The sequence below is a fragment of the Malus domestica genome, chromosome 17 (assembly GCF_042453785.1).
Source record: "Malus domestica chromosome 17, GDT2T_hap1".
NCBI lineage: Eukaryota > Viridiplantae > Streptophyta > Magnoliopsida > Rosales > Rosaceae > Malus > Malus domestica.
Window position 1 is genome coordinate 32841762 of NC_091677.1, and position 13969 is coordinate 32855730.

Sequence of the window (13969 nt, forward strand, 5' to 3'; positions counted from 1 at the left end):
ATCTCCCTTCACATTGATCTCCGGATACCAGCTCTTGAACAGCAAGCATAAGGTACTTGTCGATATCAAGGCTAGGATCTACAAGCTGTGCATCATTGCAAGGGAGTAAAAACCCCCAGTACAAGAATCTGGAGATGCTAGAAAGAAACAAACGTAACGTTCATACAAGACAGGCAACCAAATCATAAGCTCCCCTTTCCTTGCTCATGAACCAGGATTTCGACCCCAGTACTAAAGGCTAAAACAAGAAAGTAGAATATTAAACGACAAACATAATAAGCTCTTTAAAAGTAATGAATGCCTAATAGTTCACCATTTTTTTTCTTTGAATAAGCTCATTTAGTTCTTCCTTAAGCTTCAAATAGCAGTCCACCAAACTAAGATCCATGAAGAAGTCAATATAACCGTCCAACATTCTCAAATGCCCAACCATGGTGGAAAAATGAGAGAAAAATAAAATGAGGAAAGTACAGAATACAAGATCACAATAAGTCTCCATACATTTGTACTAACTCAGGGTTATACAATTGAATAATCACCTGGACTCCATGGTTCAACGCACCACCAAAAAGGATCAGGATCGAATCAGATACACCAGTGGAATCACGTACGAAAACAGTATAATCCTTACTTTCTCTTAAAAAGTGCACAATTCCTGTATTATATGTAGTTACATACAAAGCATCCAGTATACGTATAACCATGTCAGATTAGAACTCTAGTAGGCCAGTCACAAAACCACTTTTCTTTAACTCGATGGAAATCATGTAATGTGAGGAGGTTTGAAAGAAAAATAATTTTTTTTTAATTTGGGACAGGTGAAGTTCTGAGCTGCTTATCGAGATCCAACTGATGAATACAGATTTATAGGACATAGCAGATTAGATATATAGGACATAGATATGAAACAGTACAGAAAATTCATTGAGCAGGAACACGTACAGCTAGTGGTTGCGATGGCTGCAAGGCAGCTGACAAGAACTCCCCTATCATAGCAACCCGCAAACTTTTAATTTGCAAGCAAAGAGAGTTCAAAGGAGTTCTGAGCAGTTCAGGAAGTTGATATTTAGCAAAAGCGCGATAAACCCATCTGAGGTAAAGATGGTACCATTCGTCTGGCAGCACAAATTAATATTAATGGCAGTTACGCCATACACAACTTAAGAATAACTAATGAGATGTGCCACAATGTTTTTCCAGTAAGGAGTTGACTTGGGACAGTTGTTCCAGCCGTTGATGATTTATGAGCCGCCCATTCGTGTGCGGCCGACTGACCCAAAACCATCACTATTCCCTTTTGAATATCAGAGACATCACATATAGCAACTGCAACTCCACTGATGTGATAATGGTTCACTTTTGCAACAGTTTCTTAGGAACGCTGCAAAAGAATCCTAGGCTTTTAAAGCCAAACATAAACAAATACTTCTCTCTCAAACTAGCCATAATATACACAAAAATGTGATCAATAATCGATCGGAAGATATTAAGCCTCCAAATTCATGTAACCAAACCGATATGTTAATTCTAAAACCTCATCAACTCAACAAAAATATCGAATTGGTATAAGATTTATCAGCTTAACATGCACGGAAGATAAAGCGAGTGGCTCAAAGTACATCACTTCTCTTTTATTAAGGAAATGAAGAAACAAATACATCTTTTGATTCCCCTTACACAAGAATCCTACTAAAGGAAAGTTAAGTTCATAAAAATGATATGATGAGATTTACAAGAAAATTACATGATACAAGATGGGCTTATTGATATATAGTTTTCATTAGGTACCAACTTCTGTGTATAAAGCTTACAAGGGCAACACATTCGAGAGAAACTTTTAGAAAAGTGAAAGGAAAAAAACTATATTCAGCACCTTTACACCCATAGAAAGAGTATTCACATAAGCTGGTGAGCTTCAGATAAACATCCGACTTCTAAGCTTCCGGTATAGGTGTCAGAAGCTCCTGACAAAATATAAATTATCATTAACAAATCCAATCACCAAACAGGTAAACTGAAGCTGTTAAGGTGACGAGTTAAGGAATTACCTCTGAAAACCGCAGATGTCCATGGTGCTTGTTAGAAGTTTTAACAATTGTCTCCCATTTGGTACCAAGAGAGGACGTCTTCGAAGGCTGGCTGATAGCATAAATCTGTGAACCAGAAGAACACTGTGAAGATGAGCTCCTCGAGGAAATACTAGGTAAGGTACGCTTTAGCCAAGACTCTGATGGAGATTTCGGTAAAGGTGGTCCAAGAGGCCGTCGTGAATTGTGGCCCTGGGAACTTTCTTGATTACCAAATTTCACAAGTTGTTGACTTTCTAAATCAATCTTTCCTCCGTTGGCCACTTTTGAGCTGGTCAATGTAATAGACTTCTGAACATGGCTATGAGAACTTTCTTCTGTTCCTGATTTTCTAGACTGTTGGCTTTTTAAATCACTCTTTTTCTCATCATCCAGTTTCGCCCTTGTCGATGTAATACAATCCTGAGTAAGGCCATTAAAATTTTCCCAATGAACTGATTTCTCTAAATGTTGGCTTTTCAAGTTACACCTTTCTTGTTCAGCCACTTTTGAGCTTGCAAATTTGCTAGAATCCTGACCTGATAAAAAACCATTTCTCATGTCTGTTTGATCATCCTTCTTGGATCTGCCAGACCAAGATAGAAAGCTGGAGTCAGGAAACTCCAAACTTTGAAATGGCACTATTGTCTTTTCATTTCCATCACCCAAGCACTCAATATCTTGGAATGAAAACTCTGCCGAAGGAGTTTCTTTCACTTCATTTCTTTTCTCAGGAATTTCAATATCATTCCCTCTGTACTGAATAATATGGCCCTTTGTATCTGAGGAATGTGACTTCGACTTAGGAGATTTTACAGTATGCACAAAATCAATATACAGATTCTTCTCAAATACAGGACTCCCTGGGCCCATTTCCCATTGAGCAACATTCTCAGTAGCCAATAATTCCCTAAAATTGTTGTGGTCTTTTCGATACTTTCCAGAGCTACTAGTATCTCTGGAATTCTTCGCTTTTTCAGGAAGACCAAGAAAACCTTTTTCTTCATGATGAAAACATTCCTTTCGGTAGGGTGATATGTTACTACCTTGCTGATGCCTATATACAGGTGACCCATCTAATTTCTGACATTCGCTTATTTTGATCTGGTTGGATTCACATTGCAAATCATTCCTATCTTCAGGCATCCCAGCTTCCTGATGTCCATTTGTCAATCTTTGTTCACAAGCATCACCCCCAGAATGCTAGAGAAAATATAGAAACTGTTCAATAAAGATTCTTGACGTGATAATAACACATGGAAAACTGGGGAAACGCAAGTAAATAAGGCAAAATACCTCATTTTTAGCTTCTCTGTAAGCACTGGCATAGGAAGATTTAGCTCGCAGTCTACTAACTGAGGAAACGGGTAATCGCGGTTGCACTCTCATACCTGGGACAAGGTTAAGAAGGCAAAAGAATTTTTTTTTTTTTTTTAAATCAAGGAAATGACTCAAAAACTTTACCTAATAAATTTTCAGATCCTTATATAATCACCTTCATTCTCACTTTTGTCCCCAGCTATAACTTGAAAATTATGTGGCAAATCATTTGGCCTATATTGATTAAGTGGATGTTGCTTAACCCCGCTTGCTACCTTCTTCATCCCTCTAGGTTGCTCTTGAGAAATTGCTTGCTCTCGTGCAAGTGGTTGCTTCCTGGTAGCATATTGAGGTGTGTCTGAAACCATTGCTTTTGCTGCAGGCAAGAACCGACCCATCATGAAGTCGCGAGTCTGTGGATCTGTTGAGAAGGTTCCAGATGGTTTGGCATCTGGACCGTCCAGTCCACTCAAACCACTTATACTACAGTTATAATAGAATGATTCACTCCTCGAAAGTGTGTCAAGTGCATCTAAATAGGTCTCATCACCATCCTCTGAATCAGCAATATCCTTATCATCCATCCCCTCTTTAAGGCTGTCACACTTGGTAACTTCTTTTGTATCAAAGGTTGAAACATTGTTAAAATTGGAAAGTACATTTCCAGTTGGGGACTGAGCAGTTGTAGTGCGTTTAGAACATTTATCCAATGCTTGCTTCTTAGCATTCAAAACCCTTCCAGGCGGAAGCCTCGGCGTAGTGGGAGGCTGCTCAATACCCCGAGTCTGTGAATTTCTTTCATCCTTGGGTTTTCCCGGGACTTTCTCCCATACAAAAGGAACACTACCTGGGTGCCTCACTGGACCTGATTTCAGTTCTGATTTGTAAAAGGGAAGAGGTAGTTTGGGTATTGACTTATCAGTCTTCCTTTTGTCATTAGCTTCTAAGGTGACTGCTGTAGGTGAAAATCGTCTCACAGACAGAAGTGGCTGATTAAGATCTAACTGCTTCTCTTCCATCATATTCTTTAGCATCGTGTACTATAGTTTTCTTTCCTGCAAAGCACCCTGTTCTCATCAAATTATATTCCAAAGAAGAAAAGAAACTAAGGAACGTGAGTAGCTGCATATCGGAGATGTATATAAACTAATCTGGTGTGTGGCAGTGTCGGATATAAAGGTCCAATATAAAGGCAAGTAAGAAAACTAAATCTACTAAAACACGTCTATGAACCAACAACTGATAAATATGCCGCGCAATCCTTGCGAAAACAAAGTGTGTAAATACCAACTGAAAGTTGATTTGAGTTCAATAAAACATACTAAAGTGGAAATTTCAGACACTCTTTCCACAGTTTTTTCGGTTTGATGCCAAAAATGTCAATGAGCGGTAAACACTTTCGACAATTCAGGAAAACAGACTTATTTAATTTCAAAGGATTCGAGATGAATCTACTGTCTTCTAAATAACCCTTACATGATTATTTTGCACGTGTTGCATCACAAGAATTTAGACAAACAAAGATTAGAGGTTTAGGTTCTAAACAAACAGTATCTACTTCAATGTACTGCCAAATTGAGCATTGCTTTTCCTCCCAAGCTACCAAGTATTTGAATTAAAACTCCCTTAACTCATGCCGACCTGCTAATTAACCGACTTAATATCTAACAAAATGAAGTTAAAATCAGACATTGTTAGAGATCCACTATTTTCGTCAAGCTAAATTCTAGTCCTCGATGTGGCTTTACACTCACCCGAAAGCCCAAAAGCAAATAAACCAATTGGACTTGAACTTTCACTACTGGCCACCAAAGATTTATAAAGTCAATGTAACATCAACCAACAAAACTCTGGAGTAATTAAGGTAACACTCTCATCATTTTCTTTCCTTTTCATCTTTCTCAGCAGCCAAACAGAAGGTTAGGTACACTTTGTGAAAGTGACTGGTCCTATTCTTTCTTTCTGGTCAAATAGTAGATACCCAAAGACCTAAGACTGCTTTAATGGGTAAATTAAATTCCTAATATTCTAATTAATCAACAATAATTACAGCACCCCAGTACAAAATTCAAACACTTGATTCCGTGCAGCACTTCATTACCAACATCAAAATCTTTCATCCTCAAACAAATTCTTGCGCTTTAATCCAAGCTAATTAATAAAAATACTAAATTTTGAATCTTTATTGAAGCAATTAAACAAAACTAAAAACCCATTTGATCAGAAACAAGGAACAAGTCAACCATCAAATCCACGCTCAGATATCTTTCGGATAAATATATTTTTTTGCAAAAAAAAGTTGATAAAAAAAAAAAAGAAGAAGAAGAAGAAGAGCAACAAAATTGCAGTGAGAAGTTAAGAGAAACACTGACCCTGATGAGAGAGGAAGCGAGAGAGAGAGAGAGAGAGAAACCAGGTCGTCGGTGTGGTTCTTGAAAAGACTAGCAAATGAGAACTTCTCCACAAGTCTCAGAAAGAGAGGGCATGGAATGCAAGAGAGAGTCGAGGCAGAGAGATTTTATGAGAATCAATACCTAATCCTACTAGGAATTCAGAGAAATGTGACAGCGAGAGTAGAGTAGGGAAAGAATAGAATAAAGGGCGAGAGAGAGAGAGAGAGAGAGAGAGAGAGAGGCTGGTTTGTACGCTTGTGTCATTTAATACTTGGCTGCAGAGCAGCGCTTACCCGCCGATGATGAAATGCCAAATTTGAACACAGAGATAAATATATAAATAAAATAATGATTTCTTCTTTTGGCAAAAAGGAATATTGATTTTTTTGGAAAAAAAAATAATGATATTTAGATTTATCACAAATAGTCTATGAGATTGACCAAACTCATTATTTTGGCCATTTACTTTCAAAATCAATTAATGTCTTCCTTAACATTCACTACCGCCCATCAAGTTGGTCCTTCCATTTGGATTGTATCAATTATTCTGTTAGTTTGTACGTGGGACCCATAAATTCAATAAAATTGTGACACGTTGATTACACAAAAGAATGATTTTTATAGCAAATGGTATTTGACATTGATCAAACTTCTCATTTTGGTTCCTGAGTTTCAAAAACCGATAAATTTAGTCATTGACTTTTACTATCGCACATCAATTGAGTCATTCTGTTAAAATTTCATAAATATTTTTTTGTTAGTGTGCTGATGTGGTCCCACTAATCCAATCATATAGTGCCAAATGGATTAACTATAAGAACTATTATTTTAGAGTGAACCAACTGACGAGTATTCCACGCTGGCATTTCTTTCACATCCTACAATCCCATTCGGAAAAAAAAAATCCAATCTAAATTCGATAAAATCAAATCCAATTCAAATTTGATGAATTATAACCAACTAGAGAGAATGAGGAGTGAGTTCAGGAGGCCAAGAGCTTTAGTGGTGTCATGGTGCCTTCCTTTTCTTTTTGAGCATATACCCAGATGAAGACGAAGATGTCTTTTTTTTCTTTTAATTTCTTATTTTATTTTTAGTTTTAAATCTTAAAAAATAGTTTCTCATAGTTAATTCAGGTGGCACCATATGATTGGATTAGTGGGACCATATTACACACTAACAAAAAATATTGACGAAATTTTAACGGAATGATTAAAATGATGTGCGGTAGTGAAAGGCAAGGACTAAATTTATCAATTTTTGAAACTCAATGAACAAAATGAGGAGTTCGATCAATGTCAATGACCATTTGGGATAAAAACCCTTCTTTTGTGTAATCAATATGTCACCATTTTATTGGATTTGTGGGTCCCACATACAAACTAACAGAATTATTGACGGAATCTAAATGAACGACCAAATTGATGTGCGGTAGTGAATGTCGAGGATGGCATTGATTGATTTTGAAAGTGAGACCAAAATGATGAGTTTGGTCAATTTCAGGAATCATTGATGATAAAAACCCATAATATTTTTGTCCTACTTTTATAATGTTGTTCCATAATCTAAAAAAATCTCTATTTAAGGATCATCCTAAATGGCTAGTGACATTGTAACTATTACTGCGATCTAATGATATTACATAAAAGAGAGTAGTCTGATATTCCACTTTAATAAATAACGAGGTAAATACTATATTATTATACCATATATATTGTATGGATTAACTTTAATTGACAATAAATTCCTAATTTATGTATAAAATCAATGTGAAGAAAATTAAAATCAAATTATTTCTTTTTGTAGAAATTAAAATATATTCAACTCGTACGAATATCGAGTCAAATAATCCATAGTTTTGGAGTTATAAAGTTTAAGATAATAGCTTTTCTCTTTCGCCAATTAATTCAGAGGTTCACATTATCCTTTTAGTCTTAAAGTTAACTTTCGAAAAGGTAGTAGGTGTTCATCTTGCGTAGGGACCTAGTGTCTAGGCATCTAGGTAGGGGTTTAGGCTGTTTTTTTAATTTTAATTAAATTATTACATAAAATATAAATAAATGTCTAATTATACTTTTAAAAAAATTACATAATTTTGTATTGGAATATGTAAATTACAAAATAAAATGACATATAAATTATAATGTATTAGAGTATATTGAAAACATAAGAAACAAGCATATAATAAGTTTTCAGGTAATGATTCAACAAATCTCTTACAATTTATTTGAAAAAAAATAAATGCAAATGAAAGTTATTAATTTCATGTCTAAGTGAAAATAGGCAACCTAGGCGGGTCTAGGCATGCGCCTATGTCTAAGCAGGTTTAGGCGTTATTTTTTAATTTTCAAATGCTTAAGGATTAATCAGAACAGTTGTTAGCCACCTAGTGCCTAAGTGGGGCCTAGACAGCATTAGACGGAGACTTCTAGAACAGTAACTATTGATGCGAAATATATAAGCACACAAATTAAACCCTCTTTTTATCAATTGTAGTAAAGTATGTAAGTAGGGATCGTTCTAGGCCGGGGATTAGGAGGGATTGCTAAATCACTTGGAAACTGACTTGAAAACGTAAAAACAAAGTTTAAAACACTAACTAGACTCAAAGAATGCAAAACTGTACTTTAAAACACTAAAACAAACCAAAAGACTCAAAACAGCCCCTAAACACTCAAAACTACCTTAAACACACAATCTGGGCAGTTTTGGGACTCTAACACAAACTTGGACAAATTTTGGTTTTCTAATGAACTAAAACACTTAAAAACATAATCTAAGACAAGTTCTAATTAATATGACTCAAAGAAATAAGATGGGGTTGATTTTGGACGAAAATAATTAAATTAAGACAAGAACAAAGTAAACAAATTCTTAGACAAATTTAAGTGAATCAAAACAAATTGTAAAATGAATTTGAATGAAACTTATGGATGGAAGGCTAGCTAGGAGGTTCTTCTCCACACATGTCACACTTGCATACAAAACGATTTCCAGTTGCTTTTCGATAAGCTATGAATACTCAACGCCCCAAATTAACTGTGAATTGCACTAATTAACCCTCAGTTTTTCCACAAGTTATTGGATTGGATGATTGCATACGACAACCCAAAACATTCCCTACAAGTTCCCTACATGAATTGCATAATAGAGATACAAGCAAGAATCATTAAGTTCTATGAAAAACATAAGCATTGACGAGGCACTCGTTACTATGATTTGCATGAAACTTATGCCAAAAATTTACTTAACGTGATTGTGACTAGCAACCTTCACTACTTGTGAATATAAGTTCATAACGATTAGGTGAAACTCCCTTATATTCTAGCGTTAAATTCATGCATGAAAATTAAGCGTGCACTCTCAACCAACATACACAAATCATTTTTTATAGATCGGATAAGTAAATTGAATTCACAACTTATGAATCACAACTGGATGTAATCAAATCATATTGCAAGCATGAACATGGTTTCGAATCACCCCCTAACTAAGAGGGGTTTAGTTCCTCATACTCACAAAGCAAAGATACATAAAATTAGACATTAAAATCAAAGGAAAGAAAACACCTAAAATGCTCCAACTTGGGTAGCAAGTGCATCCAAGAATTCTCCTTTGCTTGCTTGCGGCAGATTGCTTTGTGGACGGATTTTTGGGTAGTTTTATGATGTAGAATGGATGGGGAATGGTATGGAAAGGTTTAGGGTAAGTGTGGAGGAGTGTTTGAGGGTTGGAGGGTGGTGGAGAACTAGGCAAAGAGGGTGGAAGAAGGTGGAGTGGCTGTTATGTTTTCTAGGCACTAGAATGGTGTTTTTGGGGTGTTTTGCTACCTAGGGTGAGTATGGACGAATTTCTGTGATGAATGGTGAATATGAGAGTGTGAACCCTTTGCCAAGGGGTGTAAACATGTATATATAGGCCCCAAAAACCTTAGAGAATCAGGTTAGGCTAGGGAGAATGCACGGCAAAGAGTGTATGTGGTGTGCAATGGTCCAAGGGTGAAAATGAAGTGATGATGCAAAGTGTGAATGGTAAAATGGAGTGGTCTTGTAGCTAGGGGGCATGAATGATTGTGTACATTGCATAGAGATGGAAAGGGAGGTGAAAATGTGTCAATAAATGGGTCAAAGGTGCAGCAACATGTGGTACACAAGGCATGAGATTCCAAATGTGAATGATGGAGCATCAATTAGTGCATGTTATGGTTGTGAAAGTTGTATAAAATTTTATGGGTGAAGGGAACAAGAGGTATCAAGCAATTAAGTGTAATAATTAAATGAATTGAAGCATGAAATCAGAAATTATGTAGGGGACAAGAGTGATCAAGCATGGCATGGGAATCCAAAGGGAATTCTATGTTGTTTTGCATGGCAATGAAGGCAAGTTGGGGTGACAAATTTTTGGGCTGAGTTCTTCATCTTTTGGACCATAATTCTTCACATTCTTGGCCTCTTTAGTTCTCAAATTCGTCAATCCACTTTGGCCCAAATATGTGACATGCATTCCAAGCTCCATTTTGCTCCAAAATGCTCCAAAATGCATCTTCTTGCCTACTTTGTCCATAAAATCTGAAAACACACGAAAATGACTTTAAACATTAAAATAACTAAGGAAACACGACATAAATGCACAAGAACAAGCCAACTAAGTCGCATAAATATGCTCCTATCAACTATGATAAAATGACCATCAATTATTTTCTATTAAGCTTGATGATCAAATGAAAATATGTTCATGCAACCGACGACTTAAATTTAATTCTACGTTTCCTTAAATGTTGTATTATACATATTACTCATCACACCAGATGGAGCATACACTTTAGAAAGACTTTTGATCTGACCATAAAATAGTTCATAAGAAACTAACAAGTGTTAATTTAAACTTGTAAATTAATAAAAGTGAACGAAAGATTGTAGTCTACTTTTTATTTGTTGGATTTGTTTATGGGTCACTTGGCCTTGGATCGTGTGACGACAACCAATATATTAAATAAAATAAAGACAGTAAAGTCATCTTTCCACGACGACCTACTAAAAAAAAACTTTCACAAACAAGAGCAACTTGTAAGAAATAAGTTCACCTTAACATAACATTCTGATCTAACAACAACGTTATATAAAAAATTGACGCTTAGAGTGGGAATTATACCCTATGAGAACTAATCTCTTGTCATTCTTCAGTCGATCAGTGATAAAGAGGTAAGTTGTTAACTGATTGGTTATAGGTTCGAATATACTTGAAGATTAATCCATTTTGATAAAGAATTCGGTATGAAAGAGTTCGCTTTGCCCTCTAAAAGTAGATAATTTGTTCATTATGTCTTTGTTTCTATTAGATTCTATCTCATCGTATCCCATTATGTTTTGGTATTATTGAAAACAAATGTACAATAACGAGGAGTACATTTCAAATAAGTTACTCTCTAAGAGCAAGTCCACGGGAGGTGGAATAGCCCAGCACAAAGTACAAAAATCAGGCTGGGAGCCAGTTAATCCACTCCAGCCCACCCTTTTGCCTAGGACGCAGTCCCAAATTTGACTGAGCAAGGAACCGGACAATTGGGCTGGCGCGTGCCTTTCACGCGGCCTTTATGGCGAGTAGCCGACAAACGTTCAAAGGTTGGGCCCGCCTAGCAGGCGCACTCACACCCCACCCCCGGGTGGGCGACGTGGCGAAATGTATGCCGTTGGATTTCCAACGGCTAGTTTTTGTAGACCGTTGGATTTCCAACGGTAAAAAAAATTTAAATTTGACTTTTAAAATGGACCGTCCGATCACAGATCAATGGTTCACATTTTTTTCCCAAAAAAATTAAGAATTGCACTTTTTAAAAATACAGAAATTTTTTAATAAATTTAGATATTATTATTATTATTATTATTTTATGTTTTATAAATTCAGAAATTAAAAATAAATTCTTATTTTATAATAAAAATAATAATATTTTAATAAAATTGACTAGGCTATTTTTTGTTAGGGATGGAGATGCTTTGGTCTATTATTGTTTACTGGGATCTATTACTGTTCACTTAAATAGATAAATGCGCTGAATGCTGGTATAAAGTTCTTAAGGGTAGATTTGCTCTAAAAGATATTTTACTCGTTCAATTATTTATGATGTTGATGGGATTGAGAATGTGTGAACAACTGAGAAAAAGTTGAACGGAGGTCCCGAGGTCATCCTCTTCCCTATTTTATTGATTTAAATTATTTTCTCTTTTGAATCTTTATGTGGTCCTTTGCCTTTATCAATTATTGATGGTATGATACTATGACATGTGAAAATAATAATATTTCTTTTTGTTGGAATATAGAATATGAAATATCTACTTTGCAACTAGCTTTGTCATCCAAACGTATGATTCTGTGCCATTGTCATATATGGGAGGATTTGTGTTTTGGCCCGTCGCTCAAAATTTGCAGGTTAATAAATCAGAATAATTAATTATGGTGCGCTTGGAATTGAAATCAAAATAAAATGAACTCAGAATTTAAGTGGCTCACTCTTTCAAACTTGGTTACATTCATAGTTCAATGTGTAGATTATATTGATTTCAAAAGTTACAAATAGCACTCAGCTAAAGACTAAAATTCTATCTCCCTTTAGTCATCTAAACCCATTATAAGAGGTTCCCACCCCTTCCCATAAGCCTTTCATGAACCCAGAAAGCTTTGGACTCACATAATCTTACTTTTCTAGCATTTAATGCATCACTTACATCGACTAGCGTACTGACAACTTTTTGAATCATCACTTGATATTCTGCTGCGAAGTGACATTTGCTCATTGGGATTGCACACCCTTCTAGATCGGTATGTGCCAAGCAACATGCTCACCCTTGATGAGTCAACGACGCCACTTCGAGTAGCATCCGACCACTTTTACGTCATGTCCTAAACTTCTGCTTTTGATTGATGATTGATACGTGACATGATCGATGCCTAAGTATGTTTGCTACAAGCCTTGTGTCATAAAGTTGTCAATCTTTGCACGTGTCTTTGGTGGTCAAAAAGTACTTTATGTTGAACCAAGCTGATAGCACTCGGAAGTGCACCCTTTTAATTCCATTGGGCATTAGGCTTCTTATTCTTCTTTGGGCTTTAACTTTTATTGGGCCTTCCGTATTTTTTTTTTCCTTCCAGGCGGCCCTATTTTGAGGGTCGAAAGGGACCCTGCATCAACATCAACAAAATTGACAATATTTCCGTCTAAATATCCGAAAAATCAAGAATTGATATGGAAAGTGGATGTGAAATGCAAACTTCAACCCATATTGGCAAGTATCGAAAAATTCATGAATATCAACCATATTTACCGATTTACTATGGAAATTTTGCCAAAACCCATTGCAAATTTCGAACTTTTGAGTTTTTTTTTTTATGGACATTTTTCTATAATTTTGACTAAATCTAAATGCGTTGATATACCCACCCTAAATTAGAGCTTTACATCTTCAATTGGCAATTGATCTCTCCATTTTCAAGTATGTAAGCAAGTATCCTTTGTCCTTACCCTCCATCTTAGAAGGTATCTGTATTAGCGGAGCGACCCGTAATTTCAAATTAGCGACCCATATAATTTCAAATATTTTAATACTTTTATTTATTTATTTAATATCTTAACTGTTATCTTCTATTATATTAGGATTATGTTAAATAATCACCTAATTAAATGTGTGGATTGGATTTTTGATTGTTCTCGCCTGATTTAAGTTATGTATTTCAAGATCATTTGAATTGTAGATTAATGGTATAAGATTCAATAAAAGAAAAAAGATTAGTGGGATAACGACGCTGCAGAGTCTCTTATCTAGTGTTTAATAAAGGGAGTCTTAACGAAACATTTATGGTAATGTTCACTTTTAACGTTAAAAACATTTATACTCTAAAAAATCACTCATAGTACTATTCACTTACAACCCGTTTTGTCATTTTGGTTAAAACTCAAAGTTTTCAAGTCATTTTTCATTAGTTTTTATTTTAATTAAATTGGACCTTATTTTCTCATAAAAAAAGAAAGAAAGAAAGAAATAAAGTGTTATTTCTTTACTTTGAGAAACCCTAAGTACGTGGTCTCAAGCAAAGGATTTGGTGTCAAGGCATTAAACTTTCTTCTTCTTCTTTTTTCTTGTGCAATTGCAGATTTCTAGTGCTCTCTCTCTCCTTGTCAGATTGCATCGAATTGAA

The 13969-nt window shown here is 35.6% G+C and overlaps 1 protein-coding gene across 2 annotated transcripts; it reads right to left on the bottom strand.

Moving 5' to 3' along the window:
* Positions 1-1606: 1606 nt before the first annotated feature.
* On the bottom strand, positions 1607-6083 carry LOC103405869 (uncharacterized). 2 transcript variants are annotated; one of them, XM_029097131.2, is made up of 5 exons: positions 5759-6083; positions 3562-4441; positions 3363-3457; positions 2049-3269; positions 1607-1964 (listed from the first exon to the last, which is right to left on the bottom strand). In XM_029097131.2, the coding sequence occupies exons 2-5, from the start codon at positions 4418-4420 to the stop codon at positions 1935-1937; spliced, it is 2205 nt and encodes a 734-aa protein (XP_028952964.1). In that variant the 5' UTR covers positions 4421-4441; positions 5759-6083; the 3' UTR covers positions 1607-1934. The 2 variants fall into 2 exon arrangements, with proteins under 2 accessions (XP_028952964.1, XP_028952965.1); XM_029097132.2 differs by having other exon boundaries at positions 3562-4453; positions 5759-6021.
* Positions 6084-13969: the final 7886 nt, after the last annotated feature.

What these genes read in the sequence shown, in the direction of transcription:
- LOC103405869 (XM_029097131.2), bottom strand. Translation starts at nt 4,420, where the DNA reads ATGCTAAAGAATATGATGGAAGAGAAGCAGTTAGATCTTAATCAGCCA. An exon ending in ACAGAGAAGCTAAAAATGAG is followed by an intron (nt 3,270 to 3,362) that starts GTATTTTGCCTT and finishes TATTTTCTCTAG; the next exon opens with CATTCTGGGGGTGATGCTTG. An exon ending in GACATCTGCGGTTTTCAGAG is followed by an intron (nt 1,965 to 2,048) that starts GTAATTCCTTAA and finishes ATATTTTGTCAG; the next exon opens with GAGCTTCTGACACCTATACC.